The sequence below is a fragment of the Alligator mississippiensis genome, chromosome 2 (assembly GCF_030867095.1).
Source record: "Alligator mississippiensis isolate rAllMis1 chromosome 2, rAllMis1, whole genome shotgun sequence".
Taxonomy (NCBI): Eukaryota; Metazoa; Chordata; order Crocodylia; family Alligatoridae; genus Alligator; species Alligator mississippiensis.
Window position 1 is genome coordinate 203169213 of NC_081825.1, and position 26019 is coordinate 203195231.

The 26019-nt window shown below is 40.3% G+C and overlaps 1 protein-coding gene across 1 annotated transcript in view; it reads right to left on the reverse strand.

Annotated features, from left to right (window-relative positions):
- Positions 1–378: 378 nt before the first annotated feature.
- Positions 379–26019, reverse strand: part of SPON1 (spondin 1) — a 378147-nt gene continuing 352506 nt past the window's right edge. The window contains exons 9-16 of the mRNA XM_014602347.3: positions 15258–15398; positions 12575–12650; positions 11821–12003; positions 11206–11376; positions 10925–11092; positions 9314–9478; positions 5067–5330; positions 379–4088 (exon numbers count right to left, since the gene is read on the reverse strand). Of these exons, the coding sequence (XP_014457833.1) occupies positions 3925–4088; positions 5067–5330; positions 9314–9478; positions 10925–11092; positions 11206–11376; positions 11821–12003; positions 12575–12650; positions 15258–15398 (1332 nt within the window). The 3' untranslated portion in view covers positions 379–3924. The remainder of the gene's footprint in view (positions 4089–5066; positions 5331–9313; positions 9479–10924; positions 11093–11205; positions 11377–11820; positions 12004–12574; positions 12651–15257; positions 15399–26019) is intronic.

The window sequence follows — 26019 nt, forward strand, 5'->3', positions numbered from 1 at the left end:
TGCACTGGCAAGTAGTAATAGCACTATTAGGATTTGATCTCTGATCCCAAAATCACGCATCCTGCCATGCACATGTGGCATGGCAGATGGCACAATTGTTGGGATTGGTGTCAGATCTCATCGTGCCATTAAATGAATGTGTGCCAGGGGCCTCAGATACTACAACAACCTTCCCCGGGGGTGGATGCAAGTGGAATAAATTCTACTCCACCAGTTTCCAGACTGTTTGCAATTACCACATGCTGCTAGTGGTATATTGAATCTGGAAAGTGTGCGTGCGTGCGTGTGTAGATTGAGATGCAGAATCTATTCTGTGATGCCTTTTCAGGTTTTTAAACATGAAATGTTTTAAAGTCAAATAGTCTCATACGCTATATGTAATTTTTATAGTAAAGATGTCTTTATTCCAAAATAATAATGTGTTAGCCAGACAACTACAAAACATCTACACAGGACTTTGGTAAGAAATGTTCATATCTTTCTCATAGTTCCACAGCAAACAAAAACAGCAGCAGAGGAAAACTTAAAAAAAAATAATTGAAATGCATGTTGCACATATTAAGTCCTATTATACATTTGTTAAGCCCCTACCCTTTTTCCTTGTATTATGTGTAAAGCTTCTACAGCTCATGTTAGAAAAAAACAACATACACAGGATGCTAAAAACTGATATTTGAGGTGTACAAAACTCTGAAGTGATACCTGTGCTTTCAGTTCAGGAATATGTATTATTCATGAGTTACTAACAAGAGATAACAAGTTTTATTTTTATTGACTGATATTCAGTGAATATTACACTACTAGAAAGTTTACAGTAACATTGCAATAATTCTACATACTATATATCAGAGCTTTTTTGTTTTCCTTAATAGAAAATCAACCTCTTAATTTTCTGTTTTTGTTTTTTGTTTTTATTTTTTACAAAAAGTAACAAGCTTAAATATCTTTTGTATCAAGTTAGAAGAAAATCAGCAAAGTGAACTGGAAAGAAATTGATCAACAGAAAAATGATATAATAAACTGGACAGGCAGAAACAACCACACCTCTAACTACACACAATTTTGTGATTGCAGGTATTAATAATGCGGAAAAAACTCAAACATCTATAATACTGAGCCCAAGAGAAATGACTAGAAACCACAATGAACGCCCTCCTGATTAAAATAAAATAAATAAAGTGTATATGGTTATTGAAACCATACTTGAAACAGTGTGAGAATTGCCTGAACTTTTCTGTATGGTTCTATTCAACCAGCACATATTACATATGTAAATGTAATACACTTTTATATACTTTACAGAAGTTTAATGCATATATTTGAACTAAAGTTGTATAAACTTTGTTAAAAGGGAATAAATCTAAAATGTTTAATAATGGCATCTATAAAAATAAGTGATTACTTTCCATACAGGAATTAGAAAGGCCTTTGAGATGGGTTTTTAGCAGTAGTATAAACAAGGCATAAAGGGCAGATGTAGATCCACTTCCTTGACCTTTAATGGTTACCACAACCTACAAGATCCCTGTGGGGATAGAAAGAGTTAACATGAAATATTTTCCAGGAAGGGGGAGGAGGATCATTCTGCACTGTTTGCATGGATCTCATTTGCATGTGTTTTCTGGGACAGCTCCTCCTGGGAGCTCAGGTTTTTCTGTTAACTCTCCCTCTACACCAAGTGGCCCTCTCTCCTGTTACTGTCCTGTTACTAAAAGATCTTGTCTGTGCAAGATGGAATTGTCTGGGGTTCCCCCGCCCCTTTTAGAGGTTAGGCTAAACCTTTCCCCCCTGATTTGATTCACTAAGGTTTACACCTACTGATTTTTTTTTTCATTTAGCAGCAATGAGACTAAACACAGAAGTTGGCCCCACTACTGCACTGGTCTTTACTTAATTCCAGGGCAAAGGCAGGCAGCAAAGTATACTTGGGTAACGGGGGTTTGGGACATTACAGAGTCCCTAGCAGTGCTCAATGGTTTTATAGGAAAATGAAGGAGCATTCTTCCACTATCCAGCCACCTTATGCGGTTGAGATACCACAGGAGCTAAGTCAAAGATTCCTGAATCTGGTGGGGTGAGCACCAATGGCCATAAATTATGACATTCCAAACCAGGTGCCAAATTTTGGACCATGTGATGAAGTGTAAATTATTTGAATAACTTATATGCAGCTGACTAAAAAGAAAAATAAGATTGCAATTTTCCATTAATTTCTCTCAAACTTTTAAAAAAAAGTGTTATCAGACAGTCTTTATTCTCAGTGCATTGTTGTTGTTTGTTTAGATAGAGACATAGATTTATAACTTCTGTACTGGACAAAAATTAAATACATTGTTACCTTTTGTTTTCCATTGTAAATCTTAAGATCTTAAAACCATAAGAAAAAACCATAGTAGATGAGATCTGAAGTCCATCTAATCCCACATCCTGCCTGCAGCCATGACTGGATGCTTCAGAGAAGGGTGTAAAAAGGGATAAGTATGCAGAAACACCTGATAAGAAGCTACTGTCTAACTGTAGGCAGTAAATTGGCAGCTTAGGACCTCAAGCATAATTTTTATCCTTCCTAGTATAATTGCAGATGAAAGTCTTATAATTCGTATCTAATCCTTTTTTTGGGGGGGGGGGGGAGGGGAGGGGGGCGTGAACCCTCCTAAATGCTTTGCCTTGAGAGTACACCTTCCAGCAGTGAATGGCACAGGTTGATTATTCGTTGAGTAACAAAGTTGTATTTTTGTTTATCAGTTTTTAGTATGTTGCAGTTTCATTTGAAAGTATATCACCCCCTCCCCACCCCTTTCTGCATTATAAACAGGAACTTACCTAAATTGCAGTTTCACGGATTTTGCAGAATCCACCAATCAGCAGCAAGGCAGGGGCCACTGTGAAATGCCTGCAAAATTGGCTCTGCATGCTGCAAGCGGGGCACAAAAAAACCCTGTGTCTTGAGGCAATTTAGGTTGGTCCCTAGTTATAAGCGATATGACACTTGACTCGCCTTCTGTCACTCACTATTTTATATACTTTTATCTTGGCCCCTCTCATAAATTAATCCTAATCTTTTTCAATCTTATTTATATGGAAGCCTTTTCATGCTGCAGTAGCTGCCCCGATCTTCCTTTGGACCCTTTCTGTTTTAGCTGCATTCTTTATGAGATGGTAACTGGCAGAACCAAAAATGGTATTCAAGATAAGGATGTGCTATTAAGGTGGCATATGGCATTTTTCCATATTTGTTATTTTGATCATCCTTGCACATTAAATAAGCATCTTTACAGAGATGTCTACAAGGATACATTTCTGACTTACTAGAACTGTTTCCTTTAAAGATGCAAACTACTTTTTTAAGGGACCCTAGAATTCTCATGAAGAAAAATGATATAGAATAATTACTATAAATACTAATTTAACCCAGTGGTGGGAAATATAAATATGCACCTGTTAATGTTATTGAACCAGCATTATTTAAATTATTCCTTGGCACAACTGTGTAATCACATAGGCACTGCTTTGGATATTTGAAATCAAATTTAAAGAGAATTCCTTCCATACATGAAACGTGTCACTTTAACTTAGTTATGTTAATATGCATGCCACCTATGTCTCTACAGGTAATATTTCTATATGGCTATTGCATGTCCACAGAGATGTCTCTATTTCAGAGTTAAATGACTCACAATGACTTACTAGTTTTATGCATTAAGGGCTGGCTGGAGTATCAGAAATCTACTCTCAGCGTACATTTGTGAGGAAATATTTATAAAATATATTTCTTGCACCAGCAAGACTAATAAGCAAACCACACTGCAAAAATGAAGATGAATATACACTTTATATTCTTTTTTTTGTTTTTGTTTTAAAAACCAAACCAAGGTTGACTTTCCATTTAGCTCGGAGTGCATCACTTTGAAGCCTCAGGTTTTGCTAACAAGGATGAACATTACATGCTCTTATCTCCTTTTTGTCTTTGCAGCTGGTAAACTGAGTATTTTTAAATCTCTTCTTTACTATCATGAAGCGTTCCTGAATTCCACCTCCACACAGTTTGGTACATTCTGACCAAGCAGTCCATGGTCTCATCTTACAACCTAAAATTAACCCCCCCCAAAAAAAACAGATAAGTTATTAAAGCAATGATTTAATTTCAGTGTTTGGAATTATCTAACTAGCTAGCTAAATTGCTGTGGGGGTATGTATGTGTGCATATATATATATACTAATAATGGATTATTGTATGATATTATTGTATAGCCACCAATAATAGATTATTGTATGGGTATGAATAATGACTATTTATTTTACTAATACCCATAGAATAATCTATTATTATAGGGTTGAATTATGTCCAGTCAAAGCCTTCAATATATAAATACCAACAAATGGTGGAGGACAACCCCTAATCCAATATATTTTCAAGTTAGATAAGCAAAGGTAGATGGAAATTAATTAAGTGGGATGGGGAACAAAGCAAGGTAGTGATAACGCTTATTATAATACCACAACTGTTCCCACGGAGCATATCTATCTAGTCTTTAGGGCCCAGAGTTTGAAAATATTGGCCCTAGTTGACAGAAACCTGGCCAGCAAAAATGTGATTCTGATTTGGTTCAGAACTCTGGAGCAGGGGCTTGCCACAGCCTTTAGCAGTCTCATGTTGGTTTTAGTCAGTTTTACTATTATTATTAATAGTAATAATAATAATAATTATTATTATTGCTATCTAAAACAAAGTCAACTCCTTATCAAGCAGGTCTAAAGTCAAGATGTTCAGGAACTCCCTTTTTATAATGAAAGGAAGAACCTTAATGAAGAATACAGCATTCTTGGCAACTTGAGAGGCAAAGTAAGTTGAAAACTTACACCTTGTGACCTAAACTCAAATTTGACCTTCAGTGTTCAAAGGTGAAAGTCACCATATAACCTTATTGAAGCTTTACCTAGAATGCAATACTACTGAATTATGCTGGAAAAATTAGATTGCATTAAAGACCTGTTGCTCTTTCCTGTTTTAAACAAAGGTCAAGGTAACAAGAAAGGTCTAAGAGAAGCATTAACGCACAACTTACCTGGATACTGCTCACTATCTATGTCTTTCTTAGCTTGCTCACTTCTCCTTTTCTCACGGGCCTCTTTCCAGCGTCTTTTCTCTATACTTGGGTTTCTCAAGCATTTTCTTATTCGGCATTTTTTACGTTGGACAGTTTCTGGGCATGGAGCTCCTCCAAACTGAGGTTCCATTTTAATCATTCTTGTCCTGATCATATGCCCCTTTCCACATGATTTATTGCATTCAGACCAGTGGGACCACTCTGTTAGTTCACAGTCAATGGCTGCAGACAGCAAATTTGAAACATTAGCAGTTCTAACAACTGTTTAGGATTCAGCAACCCTTGCCAAAGGGTGTAGAACAAATTTGTGGCTTTACCTAATTGCATTCTCTATTCATAATACATCAGCACAACTCTATCTGGAGAGTTTTCATACCTAATTTTTCAAGAACATATGCTAAATATCTGATCAGTCAAGAGTGACACTAGAATTAGCTGCCCTAGGTATAAATGGGGTAGGGGGAGGCCACCAGATTTTAAAAGAGCATCTCACCCCCCTTATTCCTCCATTAATACTCACATGTTGTAGTTTTGCCTTGCTACGAAGTACTTTCTACGTATTCTTTTAAGGAGCCATGCACACTGCCTTTAGGAGCATATTTTAAATAAAGATAGTAAATAATGCCAATATTGTAGTTACATGGGACCTGGCATTTTAGGATTTCAAACCATTTTACTGAGATTAAATAACTGCATCCAATACCTGTTATATGATTTTAAAGAAGTGTTACCCCAATTTTACTGACAGGAAACTGAGAAAAAAGATTTACATTTATTTGCTTACAGCTCCAGAACAAATGAGTGGGGGGAACACAGAGAGAAGACAGAGCTCCTGTCTCTAAAGGCACAAGGCTATTCATTTATCAAAACTCTGAGCTTCCAACCTCCCAGTTGGAAACGATTTGTGCTTTAAAAATGAAAGCCTTCATTGACTAAAAATCAACAAGTAGGGGATATGTTCAGCTTCTTTTATGAATTCTCAACTACAAAATTGCATTATAAGACTTTTTTTATAGCCAATCCTTTCTGTAACATATAACACAGTTAGTTATAAAATCCTGTGTAACAACTGGCAAATAGCATAGTAATCATATCATAAAACGTTCATTCAGTAGTGCTTCAGGTATCCCGTATGCCTCCTCTGCACCGTTCATGGAATACAAAGCAACTGGGATGTGGCACTAACTGAGCAGCTGGGAATTCTCTTCATTCAGGGTGTAAAATCAACATTTCTGGGGTCTGGCACTGTCTATTCTTGGAGTCCAAGGACCCGTGAGTGTTCCAGGTTATGGCAGGAGCAAACCACTGGGTATGTGCTCCTGTGGTTCTGGGTCAATGGAGTAGCCACCGTTTTGCTTTTATTATGGCACTGGGATTACATAAAACACACGAGCCACTTTCTATGCCTCTATCTCCTGGCATCTACTTTATGGGCCAAATCCAAGGCCCATAATTCCTACCTGCTTTCTAGTGGGGAGTAGATTAAATGATACAGCCAGAAAAAAACTCTGGCATTACTAAACAGCCCAACTTGCCTGTTGACTTTAGAGCTGAGCAGGTTGAACTCCTTTGTAAATCACACATTGCCTGAAATTTTGGAGGATGGAATAGCACTTGCCAGTACCTCTTACCATCATCTATCTCATTAGCTGCCTGTCCTGGCTAACGTGACAGTATGTCATGGTCTCAGTCCAGCTCTTAGTGGTCATAAATCCACATTAAAAAAGCACTTATTGATAGGCTCAGCAGAGAGGCCAAGGATACAGTCATGGAAACCAAGAAAACCTCCTAACCTTTAAATTAAGGCAAGTGTGATAAACTGAGACTGCTGCTTCCCATGTTGTCCTGCTTCCAAATAGAAGATGACTGTGATCGTTTATGTTTCTGAATTCCCACTTTATATATCCAGTGCAATTATTTATGCATACATTCATAATTAAATATAGGCAGGCAGAAACTCTCTATACAATTATTTTCCTTAAAAGAAACAGTTAGAGTCTAAAAAAGGTGCATAAAGAAGATCAGTTGTTCACACTGGGCATATCTACACCAGACATTTACTGAAGTTGTCTAATTAGTTCTGCAGTAAACATCTCACATCTACACGTGTCATGCTATTAGGCCGCAGGAAACTAATACACTCCATAACAGGGTGCTACTTGTAAATACTAACCTGCTGCAGAGTTATTTACTGGGCAGCAATGCATGTGTAGATAATGAATCAGGCATAAATTGTGCCCAGTCAACCCAGCCAGCAAGCAGCCACACTCCTGCCTGCTGCCTAGCCACAACTCCTCTGCTGCCCCCTGTACCCCTGCAGCTGGCACCAGGGCAGCTGCAGCTGAAGCCTGGAGCTCCCCCTGGCTGCTGCAGGAGGACATAGTAGAGAAGCAGCAGCCCTGGCCTAAACTGCTGCTCCCTGGCTCAATTTGCTGCTGTTCTGGGTACACGTGTAGACACTGAACTGAGGAGTCATTAACTGTGGCACAAACTGCTCCACAGTTTGTTCAGTTGCATTAATTGCACATGTAGATATGCCCACCACCAATGTAGTCCTCAAATACATCTTTGAGGACTAGGTAAATATGTATGCCTGGAGTGGAAGATAGTGTACAAACAAATAATGTCCTTTCTATCTTGCATGTTAGGTGAAGATCACCTTCCACGGACTCAGTTATCTTTTAAAACAGGGCATCTTTGAAAATTTAATAACATCCTTGCAGTATTTTTCCGAAGCACACCAAGTGGAGTTCTATTAACCTCTGTGAACTTAAATAGCACTTACCCAGACACTTAAGTAGCATTTTTGGCACTGATGCACAGTACACATGTATACTCAGCATGCAGAGTAGGCATTACACTAACTGGGCAGTTACGTACTTGTGTACACTGGTGTAACTCCAAGAAAAAACAAAAAGGAGGACCATCCCCTGTTTAAACCCAATAGCCAAACGATTAAAAAACACCCCACGGGAAGGAGACCAAGGTTCTACACCAGAGAGGGAATAAAACTCTGTCTTTTTGGCTTCCCTTCACAAGGCTCTAGTCACCAGACTGCAAATCAGTCACTGCCTAGACTCATCTCCACTGTTCCTCTTGACGTTGAGCCACTGCACCTTGCACTTAGTAGTCATTGGTTAAAAAAGCAGCAGGGGAGGGGAAAGAGGACAGCAGAATGCAGTGGGTTTTGTTCTGTTGGGAAGCAAAGGACCTGGCTAGGTCCCAGGGCCTTGTAGTCTAGCATCCATCTCTCTAAGCCACTGACCTTCTGGTTTCTCTTTAACCCTACATATCTCCCTCTCTTGGCTGATGAGGGGACCAGCTTCAAAAGCAGGCCTGGAGAAGGGCCTGTACAACACCTGTAGCAGGGTGCAAAGCATTGTGCTAAGAAAATGGGGAGATAAAACTTCAAACCTCCTTCCTCTTTCTAGAACCTAGGTCTCCTTCCTGGGCAAACACCCTAATCACTCAACTACCAGGGCTGAAACATGGGAGCACCCCCTGCTTGCCTAGTTGTGAGTTCTTGCCCAACTACAATTTTGCATGTATTGTATATGCATATAACCGTGTAGCTGCCTGCCTGGCTTACTGCACATTCTCAGTATGCATACATACTCTCATGTGTCCATACTGTCCAGGTAATAGAGGGTAGTAGCATCATAAAATTGTGCTTATGTGCCAAAAAAGTCACTTATGCAGTTGAGAAAAACCTGCCAGTTAGTTAAGTACACGGGCAGCATTCTATTCCTCATGTATACACTTTTGCTTTGTATGAGTAGCTGTAGAGCTTGGTGATAGAGAGCTTCCCCAAGTATGAAAGGGCCTACAGATGTGTCACAGCCCTGCCATGTCCTTTGGGAATGTCTCTTTTGTCATAATAGATTATAGCATGGGAAGCAATGCATCTTCACCATGGTGAGCCTACTGTTTCACCAGCTGCTACCCCCTGTATCAGCACAGTATCTCAAACTGTGCGTGTCTGGCTCTGATGTTGCAGGATTTAGCAAGGAAAGGTTACAGATTCCCTCATTGCTCAGATGAGATAGAACAGTTACTTTGAGGACGCAGAGAAATCATTCGGGTCAAAGCAACAACCAGAGGCTACAAAGGACAACCAACACATCCCAGAGGGTGAGCAGGGTTAGACTCTTATGTTGCAGAGCATCTTAAATAGCTTTCAAATTCTAGGCAGTTCCTATACTTACGGCACTCTGGCAACATGCATTTTTCCACTTGTTCCAGCTCCTCATTGCAGTCTCCAAGCTCAGCTGCTGATTTTAGCATCCTTTGCCTGGTCCTCATTCCCTTCCCACAGGTTACACTACAGTCACTCCATTCAGACCAAGGTGAGAGCATGCAAGGAATGGTATCTAATATAGGAAAAGAATAATTGGCAAATTTGTGAGCCCTATTATGTGGACATTTAAGTACAAAGTTTGAAAAGAAGTAATATGCAAAATGCGAGTGCTCAAAGGAGAAAGACAGCTATATTGAATTTGGCTGTCAGCTTAGATAAAATAATAATAATATAAAAAAACAGCTGTCCTGATGCCTTTAGGAAAGCTCAGATAGAACCTACATTTTTAAAAAGCATAAAAGTCAGATTTGTATGCTATATTTGTTCTAGTGGGAGATAACTGCTAACAGGATGTAAGTTGTTATCAGTAAAGCTGGTCTTTACTGGACTTTTTAATATTTTCCATTAAGAAAACTGAAATGAGGTCTTTGGCATTGCTTTTGCCTGAACTGAAATATTTAATTTTCTGTCTGCGTGATATTAATCTATCTGCAGCTGCTTCTATGGTGCTACATGGGAGCTGACTTGAACTTTACCAACATGAGAGTGTCACACACTTAATCCCCTCTCTGGCTTGATTATACCCCAGCAATACACCATGGTCTCTCTTCTGACTAAACTTCCATCATGTGTATCCCCCACATGATCACAATGCATTATGCCAGACATGTAGCCCACAGAATAGATTTGGGGAGTGAGGAAGCCAAACTGCAACTCCCAAAGGCATCAAAGCATCTCAGATATACACAATTTAACATAAAATTTGATGTACAGACATTAATAAATTTGATGTTTAGACATTTGATGTTTAGACATTTCTGCCTCTCATCTTTTAGAAACGTTTTCTATTTCTTTTTTTGGGGGGGGGGGCAGAGAGGGGGAAGAGAGTAGCTGTTTGTCCTGTTTTGGCAAAACACTGGAATTTTCCACAGGCTCTAAATGTTAACTTTTTGCTCACCTCACATACAGTGCCAGTTTTGGTGAAGGTATTAGTTTAAATCCTAAGGTTCAGCATGTCCAGCAAATCCTGAAAATTGTACTCCTCATTTTCTTAAAAGATCACAGGACTTAGGAACATTTGTTCGTTCCAGCCTTTCAACACCTTGATAACAACAATACCTATCGATGATAGTTGATGTTATTACCCAGTACTTATGAAGTACTATTACTTAGTATTTCACTATTACTAGTACTATTACCTAGTGCTAAGTATTATTACCTAGTACTTATGAATGCTCGCAGGTATTTTGCTATTATATGCTAACTGGCAGGGCTACTGTGATATTTGCAAAACAAAGTGTAATGTACTGTACAAGTGAATATTTTTTTCTGGCACTGTTATATCATCCTCTGAGAAGAACTGGTACCAAATGCATATTCCTATGAGGAGGAGAATCTGATTCCATGGTGAGTGAAGGTTGGCAATACTTCCTATGAGGCACACTTTAGATGTGCTGAAACAACATGTCAGCAGAGTCATCTCAATTTTCAGGCTGGCAGATGGCTCATGGATACTTACGGCATTCTGGCATCATGCATTTCTCTGCCTCTGTAGTTTCCGTCTTGCACATGGATCCATCAGCTGGAGTCATCTTAATCATTCTGTATCGTTTTTTCATTCCCATGCCACAGCTAGCACTGCATTCATCCCACTCTCCCCATTCTGTCACAAGGCAGCTACTAGGAGCTATTTATAATGTCAAAAGAGAAAATCACTCACTAATGGCATTCACTGAAGTAATGGTTCATTTAGTGCTCTTGCTATTGATTAGATTTCATGAGGCTAAATCAAATACTTACCACACTCCTCATTTACAATGCATTTCTCAGTTTCTTCAGTAGGCACTTTGCACATAGAACCGTCTTCAGGGAATTGTTTTACATATCTTTCTCTAGATCTTGTTCCCATTCCACAGGAAACACTGCAGGGGGACCACGTAATCCATTCAGACATCATGCACGTGGAGCCATCTAAGATACAGAAAAGAATTTCATTTGCTGATATTCAGATGCAATATTTCCCTGATATATTGCTACCCACTTCTCTCTTCAGATATCTGTACTTCTGTTTATTTTCTGTGTCCCTTCTCTGCCTGCTCTGTCTTTTTGATCTTTTCCTCTGTTCCTCACTTCACTGCTTTTTTCTCCCTACTCCTACTTGACATTCAAATACCCAGTCAGACAGCTTACCGAAATGCAATAGCGGACACAAGTGGCCACAATTTTAAGGGGCTTCTATAAATCCCTATGTGGGTGTTTGCAGATCTGTACACAACCATGTTTGCATGCACTTTTCAACCATCATCACTAGATAGGACTATGCAGCAACAGTAGCTGGCTTTCAAAGTAAAGTTAAAATGGGCCACACACTAAAAACATTCAGTGTCGTCCTCCTCTGCATTTGTGATTCATTACCTTCATCGCTACACCCTGGTCCCATACATGGCTGAAAATCCTGGGTGTCTGGACAAGGCACGCTGAGGTCCAGCTGAGCTTTAAGCATTCTCTGTCTCATCCGTTTCCCCTTTTCACAGGTAGAGGAACTGCAGGCTGACCATGGGGACCAGTTTGAATAGATGCAGGTTTCAGGGGTGTCATCTGAAGCCAATAAAAAACAGAACATGTCAATAACCATGTGAGTTGTCCTCCATGCAGTTCCTTTTCACTTGCTCATGGTTGTGTGAGTTCAGCATGTGGCACTGCTTGCTGACAAAGACTTTCAGTGTCTTAAACTGTAATCTGAAGCACAAAAAAATAATTTGAAAACACAATTACTACAAATACCTCTCCTTTGGTTAGTACACTGACAGTTTTATATTTTAATTCCTGCCACCTTATTGATATTGAACCTATCCAATTTCTGTGGGCATGAAAGCCAAAGGCCAGTGACACAAAGAATGGAAACTGAAATTGCTTTCTGACATTCAGTGGGACAACTGCTTCTAAGTCACTTAAGCACTTTTGAAAATCTACCCCCAACTATAGCCAGTTCTTTAGGTCTTCAGTATAAGAAGATGGATCCAACTAGCAGTTGCCAAGTTGTGTTTTTTTGTGGGGGGAGGGGGTTGATATTTTAGGTATTGTACTAATAATCCTACAGAGAGATGAGATCAGAAGTGGAGGAGGAAACAAAATTTAAACTCACAAAGCAGAACTTAATTAAAAATACCTTCTTCTTTTTCTTCTGGAGCAAGATCTGCTACAATGTCATCTACATTATCAGGTACAATATTGCACTGCTCCCCCTGCAAGGAAGTAGTTAGGAAGATTTAAATTAGGAAACTGATATGAATACCCCTGTGGGTACTGAGATATAAAATCAATTACTAGAAGCTACACAACAACAGGAGCAATATTGGTAATGCAGTTAAAATGTTACAGATATGCAGTTATTCATCTCTGCAAAGGGCCAGTGAAAAACCCACTCCATTTCAACCAGATTCAAGTGCTGCCTGGCCCTGTGCCATCACCTCAACAGAACTCAAAATATTGTGAAAAGATAAAAACATGAAGTGTGGGATCTCTTAGGCCCCTGGCACACATTAATTTAATGGTGCAATTGGATCTGATCACCAATTCCAAAAATTGCACCTCCTGCATGGTAGGAGGTGTGATTTTGGGATCAGAGACCAGATCCAAATTGCACCATGACTACTTCTCAATGTAGAGGGAGCCCAGGATCATGGTCCCAGGTTCCCCCTGCACGAGTAACTCTGTGTCTGCATGAACAGTGTGCATGAGTATTTTTAGGGTCCTGTGCACTAGGATATCTGGATCAAGGAGAGATTCCCTGATCCCAAAGTCCCTGTGCACTAGGGATGTCAGAAAACTGCATATGCAGCTTGGTGACTCCCTGAAACCCAGCACACTGGCCTAGCTGATGAACTCCCTTCAAGCCAGGACCTTGAAAACAGCGAGGGGCAGTTCCATGCAGGGATGCACCACATGGTTATCAGCTTGCCAGCCAGCATGGGGAAAATCTCAACCAAGCCCTGCCATGCAGCCAGCATCAGGCTGCATACCAGACCTATTCTGTAATGAGGCCAGATCAGAGCCCGAGCTCAGCCAGTTCCAATCAAAGGATCAGGGCAGTTTATCTCTTGAGACTACAGGGACACAGGTACCATTTGTAGAGAGCCCAGATTAGTACCCAGCTGATCCTCCTGCAGCAATCAGGGCAGCAAATCCCCTGAGGCCATAGGCAACAGGCTCTACCTGCTTTAAAAGCTAGGCCCAGCCCACAATACCCTGTCCAGGCAGAGGCTGAAGAACTTGCTTCTTACTGCTGTGTGCATCCTTTCTTTCCCTTATTGGATCTCTGGTTTTGAACCCTAGCTCTTGATTCTGGTCCTGACTTCTAGCAAATTCTGACTCTGGCTTTGGCTCCTGATTCTAGTTCTGATCCTGGCTCCCTGGGAACCCAGATCCTAGACTTCACCTGTCTTTCAGGTGACCATCCTAACTTTCCCATTCCCTCACATACCCTGCCACCCATTCAATTTAAGGTGTGATGGAAACCAGCTGCAAAAAATATTGCACATATTTTGTGGAATATTTTTGTGGCTGGTTTCATGTTTTGTTATGCTATTAATTCCTTAAATGTGGACAGGATTACTATTTATGGCACAACAGGTTAATTACATTTTAAGTTTAATGTCTGCCAGGGGCCATAGACATCTCCTCCTCCCTCCCTGCAAAAGTAAAACCTAGAATGCCAATATTGTTTTGGAAGGAGAAACTTGGGTAGTAGATATGAATTGAGAAATTGAATGGTGATAGCAAAGAACAATTAAAATGGTTGCAGTTTCATAAAATGACAAACAGCACAGGTTTAAACTTCATAGACAGGAGCATCATTTCACAAAGAAGGATATTAACAGCACGCCTGACTTATTGGTGGTGGAGTATCACTTATATTATTGTGTACTGAGATCAATACATTTAAAGGAATTTGGAAAAAGCAACACAGATGATGAAGGGACTGGAAAAAATGAAAAATATCTATGATTAATAAGGCCCCAAAGATTTCAAGCTACGTTGACATTTTCAAAAGCATACAGAAGGTCTATATATATAATATTTGTAAATGGCTATGTGTTTATATAAAGTGGTCTGAAAAATCAAGGAAAGAGCTGACTTGCTCAGGAGGATCTCTGATAGAATAATGTGGAGAGACAGAACTAAACTAAGACAAAAGACAAATAGCTGGAGTATCAGGAAATATTTGCAGTACAAATGTCTACAAGGCTATCAGACTAGTTAGAATGAGACCTACAAGTTAGAATGAGAAATCCCATCACTTGAGCCAGCTGAGTATTAGCTGGCAGGGAACTGGAAAAGCTACTGTAAGTTTCCAACCCACGTTTGCAGTGGGACAGACGAGGTGATTTTGTGACAAAATGTCATCTCTAATCTCTTTGAGCATCTTTACATGTGTTCTAAGGTAGGGGGAGGGTGGGTTTAATTAGAGCAGCTCTCAGGAGCTGCTCTAATTAAAGTGCCTTCAGTGTCTCGTGTATTCAGCATCCTGTGCTTCAAAATGGCGGCAGAGGTACTTTAAGTAAAGCTTGCTTGATGAGCTTTAGTTAACGTATTCCTGCCCCCATTTTGAAACATGAGGATGCTGAATACATATGATGCTGAGGATGCTGCATAGGTGCCCTATGCTCCTGCAGACAAACAAGTAGAATGCAGCTGTGGAAGCTTCCATTAGCAATTATACCAGTAGATGAAAAGTGCTTCAAGATCTATGGAACAATTAACCTATTAAACATATTTAAATTATCATCCTAACATAGCATTTCAGTTTTTATATTATTTATGTACTTTTTCTTAGAATTTTAAATGTCTACCTTCCGTGCGATTCTCTCAATGACAACTCTGGCTACCAGTTTGATGGACCCTCCTTCTGGATCATAAAAGGGACTCTGAGGATGATCTAGGCTCGTGAGTGGCCTTATCTTCTCTTGTGGAACGGTAGGTTTGTTAGGTGACTGCAATCAGAAAGAAAAAGGAAAGGAATGGAAAACACATGCATTTTGAATCATAGGAAAAAATAATCAGCTACAGAAATTAGAATTGCTTTGAAATATTTAAAAGCAAAGTGCCCCTTTCCACAGATCCTGAATAAAATAAATTTCCCCCAATACTGAACATCCACTAGGAAGCATTTCTGTAAATCCTTTCGGTTGGAATTTCAGGCTAACACACTAAATTACTTACTTGCCCACCCCCTACATTAGGGGCTTTCATTTAGATCTTTTTAATTAAGGGCTTCAATTTAGATCTTTAAAACACTTGCTCAGCCACTATGTAACTCTGGAAACACCTTTAAGCAAAAAATGGACATTAGTGCCTAAAGCAGCATTTATTTTTAACTTGGGTGTCTAAGTCCATAATTGTAATCTCCAAATCCCCACACAGCTGGAACTCTAGAGGTATCAGTATTTGACTGTAAAGTTTTCTAGGTACCTAAATATGCCATTTCTGTTCATAAGCACCTTAGTTTTGACAGGGTTAAACAGCTTCATGCCTAGTTCCTGTCTAAGGGCACTGACAGAAGTAACACTTGTCACATGATTGGCCCCTTGACAGTGCTGTCCAGCCATGCCCTGACAGAAGTGCATGGCTGCAGAGTGCTTTAAAAGTGCCTGATTGTGTGACAAATTAGCCTTCTTACATGATGAAGGCGCTCCAAAGCAGAGCACCTTCATTAACTTCTGTCTATCCCTTTACCAGTTGGGCCTGCACTGGTGCTGTCTGCAGGAAGGGAGGGGGGTGAAGGGAGGGGGAGAGAGCTCCAGGCTGGGATTTGCCCAGCCTGAGCTAGAGTGGGGGCACGTGGATTGGCATGTGGACAGAACCTAGAGATGGCACTTCCCCTGCAGTGGCAGGGGAAAGTGCCTGCTGCCAAAGTGCCCCACCACACCCACATCCGTGGCCAGGATCAAATGGCTACATGACTTGGGTGAGACAATTCTCAGAACTTACTGGCAGGATCAAAATACAGGGTGGTTGTACTTTCTTTTGAAATTCATTGTCTTAGCATAGTGGCTTTCAAGCAGGGTGCCATGTCATCCCAGAGTGTCGTGACACTGGTGAGCACAGGGCTGCCCCAGGCGCAGGGCTGAAGTATACACACAGATACCACTGCTTCATTAGGGCTCTCTGATAACCTTAAAACAGGCAAGGCTGGCTCAGGTTGTAGCCCTTTCCAGTATTTCCGGTGGGGAGGGCGAGCTGCCAGCAGGCAGAGTGGTCCCTGAACTGCAGGGAGGGAGGGAAGGGAGGGTGGTGCTTCCCTCTGTGGCAGCTGTGCTCCCCTACTCCCCCCAGTGGCACCCACTCACAGGCACCTGGCTTGGGCAGTCCTGGGGAGCACTGCAGCCATGTAGGGAAGCACCAGGCCCCTGCGCAGCTCAGGCAGGCTCCAGGTGGGAAAAAAAAAGAGATCAGGCTTACTGCTTTTCTTGGGTAGAGCCTGCTTTCCCAAGCTGCTGCCAGGCTGCCTGCAGGGCTTCCTGCAAAGCCATGGAGCCACATGGAGCCTGGTGCTTTGCTCCATGGCTCTAAGGGCAGCACCCCAAGTCATTTAAGGTGCAATTACGCTGCTGAATTTCCTACAGTGGCTGGAATTAATGTGCAATACACCGCCGAGGTGTGCATGCACCAAGACCATTAAAGAGGTGCAAAAGTATTTAGCCCACTTTAAAGTGTTGTGCACACATGCCTTTTGACACATTGCCATAAAAAAACCCTCCTGAAATGAACAGAACCATAGCTGGAAAAAAAGGTAGAAAATTTAGTGTTGATCACTGACTTCTATTATTAGCTTTGTTTTTTGACAGGTAAACAAGAAAATTCATTAAAATGCTTACTGCTATACATAAAAGGAATCAAAATGCATGAAAGAGTTACTGCTACACATAAAATTTGTTTTTTGGAACAGTCAGAATTTGAAAATAAATTCCGATTAGTACACAGACTTGTTAAAAAGAGCTGAAGAGTGAACTGACATTGTATTACTTGTGTAATCAGAGTGCTGAATACTGCAAAGACTCCATTGTTCTAAGCTCTCTAAAAACATAGCAAAACCCATAACCAATAAAAGGTGAGATGAAAAGGACAAGATTTTTAGATCTCCACCTCAGTATGCAGGTGAAATTGCTTTAATTAACAACTTATTGGATTTTAGAAATTATTTTTTCTAATGTTGCTTTTTTATACCACAAGATGTGGGTTTTGGAGATACTAGTTTTAAGGAATAGTGGCATATTTTGCTATGGAAGGATAAGGAAAGCTAGCAGCCAGATGGCAGAAGAGGCACATAAGGATAAACACATTTTCTTTTTGAAACTGATGATGGAAAGTAATCTTTTGAATGCTTTGCTTTGCCATAGCAGACAGAAATCTTCTACTCAATGCATACATTATTTTAGTTGGGTTTTTTTGTTTTCAAAATACATGATTTACTATAGTACAAACACAGCAATATACAGAGCAAAGAAGAGATGAACTTAGTAAAAAAACAGTTGAAAAACACTGGTGGGAAAAGAAAAGGCAAGTGTATGAAGACATTGACATACAGTAATCTATTGCTTCTGCACAATTGCTCATTATCCATTTAATTGATAGTTACAACAGGCACATGTACCAATATTCAACAGCATAGATGATTCATCCAAAACTTTGTAACTCTTTTTCTCCTCTGTTATTGTCCTTCAAATATTCCACAACAAACTTGCTCATTCTTTTAGGAGCATCAGTCCCCTTGTTCTTACTCACGGTTTCATTTCAAACCTTGACAGTGATTTTTTTTTTCATAACCACACATCTTGCCCCATCCTGTCGCATCCTTTTTGACTTCTTCCATTTCCAAGATTTTAACCTATTTTCATAAATATCTATCGTTGCACAGCATGAAAGGCTAAAATTGTAGACAATACATATACTTTATCAGAAGCCCTGATCTGGTCTCATTTGCAATCCTGCAGCCTAAGTAACAAATGAGTCCTCCACACATACACATGCACAAATAAACCATAAAGTATTAAGAGAAGACACTGTCAACTTCAGTATAGAGGGGTAGATACTTATAAATAAATAATGAGCTTAAACATTATTCCAGAGCAATGTTTGAAAAAGTGTGTATGGAATTAGTGAACCCAAATTTGAAAATGAGACACTTTTCTCTCATAAATTAAAGGAAAAAATAGGAGACTGAGGCGAATATTATTAATTTCATATCCTAGCCCCAAATCTGGTGTTTTCAAGGTCTTTTATGAAAGGAAATCTGTTTTCTTGAAAAATCTAAAATCGTATACCTACTTATATGAATAAACTTAGGGAGAAACCACTCTATTTGTTCCCAGGATTTTTTTCATTTAGAAGCAAAAACCTTAGTATTTTCAAAATACCAAATTTCCAAATACAGGTAAATAATATTTTTTTTTTGCAAGATAGTACCCGACACCAATCAAATTACAAGAACAAACAGCAGACAAAAAAGTTGATCCTGCATACTGAAGTAATCCAAGTCAAAAATATAAATTAACAAGACACTAAAAGTAACTAGAAAAAAAAAAAAACTAGGGGAAATACCACATCTAACTATCCAAATCATGCTTTTAATCTTGCATATATATATAACTCTTCACATGAATATGCATGTCTACATATCCTTCCATGTGCAAGTCAAAATGCCTAATAAAAATTAGGTTTTCCATGGAAAATGTTGAGAAAGATGAAAAAAAACTTTAGACAAAAAAAGAAGCAAAAGAAAAAGAAAAGAAACCCAAAAATAGTTTAACCAACACCAAAAGATTTGGGCTGAAATCCAAAAATGTTGATTCACAAATGCTCATGCCCTCATGCTTTTTTTTATGGGTGAAGCTCCCTAAACATTATTACCTATGATGTGCTATGTCACTCTCTTGTTGAGATACCATAGTGTTTCCTTAGAGTCCCTGGCAGTGGTACATCATGGAAAACAGTCTTACTGGGGAATCCTAGCTCACAGAGAAGGATCAAAGCATAAATACATGATCCACAACTGCCACAGGGCATCACAGTGACACTGCTGATTTAGTAGTAGTAGTATTTTCTGCTGACAATGAAAACATTTTTGGTTTGGGGGTAATAGATTCTCTCACAGAAAGCACACCTTTTTCTTAAAAAAAAAATCATTTTATCAAAAAAAAATTCTACTGAAAAATAGTTTTAATGTGACTTTTTTTGTTTAGCTACAATGACTAAGGACATCTTTACATGTACTCCAGGGTGGAGGGGGGAGCGCTTTAATTAGAGTAGCTCCAACAGCCTCACTAATTAAAGTGCCCACAGCATCATATGTATTCAGTGTTCTGCATTTGAAAATGGTGGTGGGGGCACTTGTTCAACAAGCTTGAGTTAAAGTACCCCCACCACCATTTTCAAGAATGCTGAATACACATGATGCAGAGGCTACTGGAGCATGCTCATTAGCACACTCCAGCAGATTTGATTAATCAAGTCTGCTCCAATGTGTGGTAATTACCACATGTTGGAGCAGATATCTGTCACATGTATAGGTGCCCTAAGAAGCTGTTTACAAGTATTTAAGAGTAGGCACAGTTTTGGTTTGAATATCATGCCTTTGCTAACTTCTCTTGCCACTAGATCTAACTTCCTCTCTGTATTTTAGTTACCTAAGAAGATAAGAAATTAATGAAGTCAGGCTGCTTTAGCTTATTAATGACTAATGGGATCCCAACTTAACAGCACAGCAGAATAACTGTTTGGTCTGTGGTACAGTATTATGTAAATGTGAGAAGAGTCCACCTTTTTTCTTTATAAGCTTCTGTTTAAAAAAAATGCTGTCTTCATTATCTTAAAACTGAAAACTGTCTCCAAGGATGATAAATGGCTACACTACTTGGGAAGTGGTTTCAGTTAAGATCTTTATTAATTATCTGGAAGAGAAAGTAACAGGACATTAATTAAATTTAGGCATGGCATTAAATTTGGAGCTGTTGACCTATAGGGAGAATAGACAGAATCAATGGTCTTAGAAAGGTTAGATATTGGGTTAGTAAACAGCAAATCCCAACTAGGAAAAATAGTTTGCAACAGCAACATTCAAAGCTGAATATGAGCCAAGAGTGTGCTCCTGCTGCAAAAAAAGCCAACAGCATCCTGGGTTGTATTAATAAAAGTGGCACTAGCAAATCAAAGAAAGTCATTGTTCTGCTCTGTTTAGTACTAGTGAGGCCTCATATGGAGCACCATGTCCAGTGTTTGGGCCCCACACTTCAAGAAGGATATGGACAGTTTGGAAGGATTTCAGCGCAGGGCAACAAAAATGATCAGGGGCCTGGGAGGCAAGGCTTAAGAGGAAAGTGTGGTGTTTTTATAGGTAAGAGGAATGGCAGAAAGAAAGGCAGGTTAATAGCCTGGAGAAGAGAATATTGAGGGGAGATTTAATAACCATCTTTAAATACCTGAAAGATGATTGTAGAGAGGCTGGACAAGGGTTTTTCTCTATGGCTGTAGGGGACAAGACTAGGAGCAATGGCTATAAACTGCAGCAGGGGAAATTACAGGACATTAGGAGGAATTTAATATGACTATGACAATAGTCAGGCACTGGAACAGGCTACTTAGAGAAGTTGTGGAATCTTCATGCTTAGAAACTTTCAAAAGCAGGTAGGCAGACACTTGGTTGGGATGGCTTAGTCAGGGATGATCCTGCTTTGAACAAGGGGCTGCACTACATGACCTTGTCAGTTCCCTTCTAGCCCTACTTTCCTGTCTATAAAGGAAAGGAAATAAGGTACTAAGAGTGGAATAATTCCACTAAAAACAAAAGTAATAGTAGGCAGTACATTTGATATAAACATGCAGATTTACACAGTGGCAGAAATGTAAGATTTGAGACATCCTGCTATAAACAAGAGAAAGAATCTATATACAGACTGGTGAAGCCATAATTACATTATTGCACACAGCTCTAGATCGATTGTTCAGATATTGTATACTGAAAACATATAAACAGCGCTCTCTGGCTTTAATGAAAATTACCAATCTGTGTAGTGTTGCCTTAATATATTGTGTTATCATGTAATTTATCATAGGGCAAAGAAAGGAAGAGGTTTTTATATAAACTTGGCAGACAATGTAAAAATTGCATTTTTATAGAAGAAAATTAATGGCACAAAATATTTGATTATTAATATTTTTGTCATGGGAAATTATTTGAAAACGTTTTTTTACAACAACACTTGTTTAAAAATTAATTGCATTTAGCTAACCGCATATAACAATTATAAATTCCCATAACTATGAACATATATAGAGCCAAATTCATTAATAAAAATCACAATAATGACAGGCTTAGGCAACAAAGAAGAAAGGCTTGCTTCCTCATTCACTTGAATGAATGAATGAAGTTACACTAATATAACAGTGATGCAAATTAACGTAGCTTTTTAGTAAAAACCCTAGCAGACCTATTTGTATTGAAAGTGTCATGGCTGTGAAAAACAAACATACAGCTTTTACCTGTGATATTGTTGACTTGCCCAGAGATATTCTTTACATGAATATACAACTAACTTTTGAATGCCAGGTGCATAAAAGAAGAACTGTAAAAACAAAGGCATCTTTTTTTTTTTTCCTGTACATCACATAATGGAAAATTAGGCTATTTTATATAATCACATTTCCTTTTGGCCAGGAGCCAAATAGGTTTTGGGTTTTTTGTTTTTTGTTTTTTTTTATAGTTTTCTGTCTGTTCATACATTCTTTCAATCATCTCAGTGAAACAGATTATGCAGAGAAGAGAATAGCTGGTTTATATTCCCTGAGAAGTCTGAAGACTATACAACATCAAAAAATAAAGTACTTGCATAGGACAGTTCTCATTCAGGATCTGCTTGATTATATTTCTTCTGCTAGTAAAGTCCAGTTGCTCTAAGGATACTTTCCTCAGCCCGTTCCTGCAGCATGACAAATTTCCTGTCTTTCTTACCACCATTGCTCTCCTCACTTTGGAGGTTTACTTTACTAGCTAGATTAACAACAGAGATTTAGGGCCATAACACACATTACATATAGGATGTGTTAACCGCACTTAAAATATAAGCATCTGCACATTCAAGCAAGTTACGACTTCTTGCAGGAGTATTTCCAGATCGTATTAAGCAAAAATGTGTTCAGCTATTGTCGGACCACTCCACAAAGACAATACCAGGAATTTGTGCTCCCATGAGGTGTCCATTCAAGTTGTAAGGAGCAACAGTAAGCAGAGGGGCTGAGTCTCACAGTCCCCCATTCCTCTCTGGGATCACAGAACTGCAGCCTGCTAGGAGCCCAATCCTGCTTTTTCTCCTCACCAAAGGGGCACCAGTGCTGGGGCTGCCCTAGCACCACACTAGAGCCCGGGATGTGCCGTTTAGATTGTAGTAAACATTACTGTGCAACTGCTCAGAGCACGTTCTAACTTTAATACCACACAGATTTAACACATACTGGGCATATTTACATGTGCATTTTACTGCACAGTGGACTAATCCACTGTACAGTAAAGTATCACCATCTACATATGCACAGCAATTAAGGCCCAGTGGACTAATTTATGGCACCACTGGATAGTTCCATCAGACACAAGTACTATTTGGTGGCACAGTAAATCATAGTACTTAGAAGCATGTATAGATGGTAACAGGGCTGGCTGGGACATAAGGGTGCTTCAGTGAGGGGCTAGCCAGCAGACAGCCCATGTACTGAAACACCCTCATGCCCCTACCAGGTTCTCAAAGCATGCAGACACTGTTGAAACATCCCTAGGCGCACATTCAAACAAGTGGTCAGGAGCAAAAAACTCTGGAGCAATAAGCTCTGGAGTTTATTGATGCGCATTAATTACACATGCAAACACACCCAGTGAGTTGCTCATAAAAGGCCCTTAATTGTTTTAATGCTGTGTGTTTCAACATCTAACTTCTAGGTACTCTGCCTCATGGAATCTGGACTCTCAAATCAGGTGCCTAGAGGAGAGTAAGGTGCCTAAGAACAGGAGACACAGAAACCAGCATGCTGGACAATGAACTGCCTATGTTACCCAGAAGGAAATGAAGGAGAAACCTACACTAAGTCTTGACTAAAGGGATTAGGTGCCTACCTCTGGGCTGAGGGAAGTGTCTCTCTCTCCTCAGAATTTAAAGCTGAGACCCCTCTGCTGGAATGACTACCTGACACCTCTCTTTAAAAAACAAAGATAATGTCCTTTCATTCAAGAGTGATAATATAAAACCAACCATTAGAGTGTGTGTTCAATCTCTCTCTTCTTGCAGCTCTTCTACTTTGCTGTAATTAAAGCGTGGCCCCCACCCCTGGAGTACGTGTAAAAGTGCCCTAGGTGACCATATAACTCAGAGGTAAAGGCACTCATCTGAAAGGTGGGGAGAGGGATCCCATTTACTGTTTTAATGGAGATTCCAGGCAAAGTGGAATAGATGGCACTGAGCTGAAACTCTAAAAAACTGGGGTCTGTCCCTTGCTGTGCTACAAGCAACTTCTGACTTACCCTCTCTGTGTCATTTCTACTCTTCTGTAAAAAACAGATAATACTGCTTTCAAAGGCAGTATACTCAAAAGACCTAGTTGTCACGGGTGACTTAAATTACCCAAACATCTGCTGGGAGGAGCAGTCGGCCAGGTCTGCCCATTCACGTAGGTTCTTAACCTGCATACAAGACCTGCATCTAACACAGGAGGTATGCAGTCCCACTAGGGGAGATGCTTTACTTGACTTGGTGCTGGTCACAGGGGAGGAATTGGTGGGGGATCTACAGGAGCAAGGTAACCTAGGGGATAGTGACCACCAGTTGATAAGGTGGGAAAGACAACTAGTAGGGCAGTAGTGCTAGACTTCTGGAAGGCCAACTTCAATGAGCTCAGGAGATTGGTTAGGGTGGGACTGAGGGGTCATCACATCTGTGAGATGGGAGTCCAAAAGGGGTGGAAGTTCCTCAAGGGACTGATCCTATAGGCACAGAGGGACACCATCCTACTACACGCAAAGGGAGGCAAAAGAGCCAAAAAACCTTCTTGGCTGAGCAGGAAAATCCAGGAGAGCCTGCAAAGGAAAAAATATGCCTACAGGCTGTGGAAACAGGGGGCAGCCACCAAGGAAGAGTATACCTGCTTGGCTTGCGCTTTCAGGGAAGCAGTGCGGAAGGCCAAAGCAGATACAGAACTCAAGTTGGCAACAAAGATTAAGGATAACAAAAAGTCCTTCTTTAAGTATGGAGGGAGCAGGAAGAGGGCACAGGGTAATATAGGGCCACTACAGAATGGACTAGGGCAACTCATAACTAATAGGATGGAAAAAGAAGAGCTCTTAAATAATTTCTTTGCTTCTGTTTTCCTGGACATGGATACAAATACACCCCTCAATGAGTCTTTAGTCTGGAGTGAGAGTAATACTAATCCACCAACGGTTGGCACTGACCTAGTGAAGGGGCACCTGGAAGGGTTGGACATATTTAAGTCGGCAGGCCCTGATGATTTTCACCCAGGAGCATTAAAGGAATTGGCCAATGACATAGCAGAACCACTGGTGCAATTGTTTGAGCACTCATGGCACTCAGGACAGGTCCCAGAGGACTGGAAAAAGGCCAACGTGGTCCCTATTTTTAAGAAGGGGAGGAAGGAGAACCCAGGGAATTATAGGGCAGTTAGCCTCACCTCTATTCTTAGAAAAAATCATAAAGGATCACATTTGCAGGGGGCCAATGGGTAACACAATGTTAAGGGGCAACCAGCATGGGTTTATAGCAGGCAGATCTGCTCATATATTACACAGATAAGCACCAAATAATAGCACTATTCAGACAAATTAAATGATTAATAACTAATATGTAGTACTGATATAGGAAAGCATCCCTATTTAGGGTGGAGCTTTAACATCTGCTTAACCACACACACTTGTAGAGAGAAAGAGAAAGAGAAAAACAGGAATTAGATTTTCTTCATAATTTGGTTCTCAACAAGTTCTGAATGCTAATACGGCAATATGCTGTGCATTGGCGACATGTAGGGGGTGCACGTGGGTGCACGTGCACCCTGTGGAAGTCCAGCCATGAAATGGGAAATGCTGGCAAAAGTGCACTTCTGGTTTTGCCGCTGGCTTGGTGATTGGCTGATGGGGGACCCTCCCCCGTGTCAGCGATCTGGTGCCCCCCACAACTCGGGAGGCACCAGTTGCCCATGATGCTGTGAATATGCATGCACTTCAGTCAGGTAATTTGTGGTTATCTGATATATTTCTGGTCAAATTAATCAGAATTATGTTAGTGTCCTTGAATTCTTAATGGCACATGGTAAGTTAGTACTGTTGATCATTTCAGTACTTATGGGGTACGTCCAGATGTGTGGATGTCTGGCTCTCTGGGGACAAGTAGTGGTGGTTCATTTTGCGCTGCCGCTTCTTGAACCTGGGGAATGCCTGTCCCATGCGTGCTTTGGCACGCAGCAAGTTGCCACGGGTGGGGAGGGGAAGCTGGGGCCAGCCTAGTGCTGGCCCCAGCAGCCTTACCTGGGGTCCTGGGAGCCTCTTGGGGCTCCAACCATAGC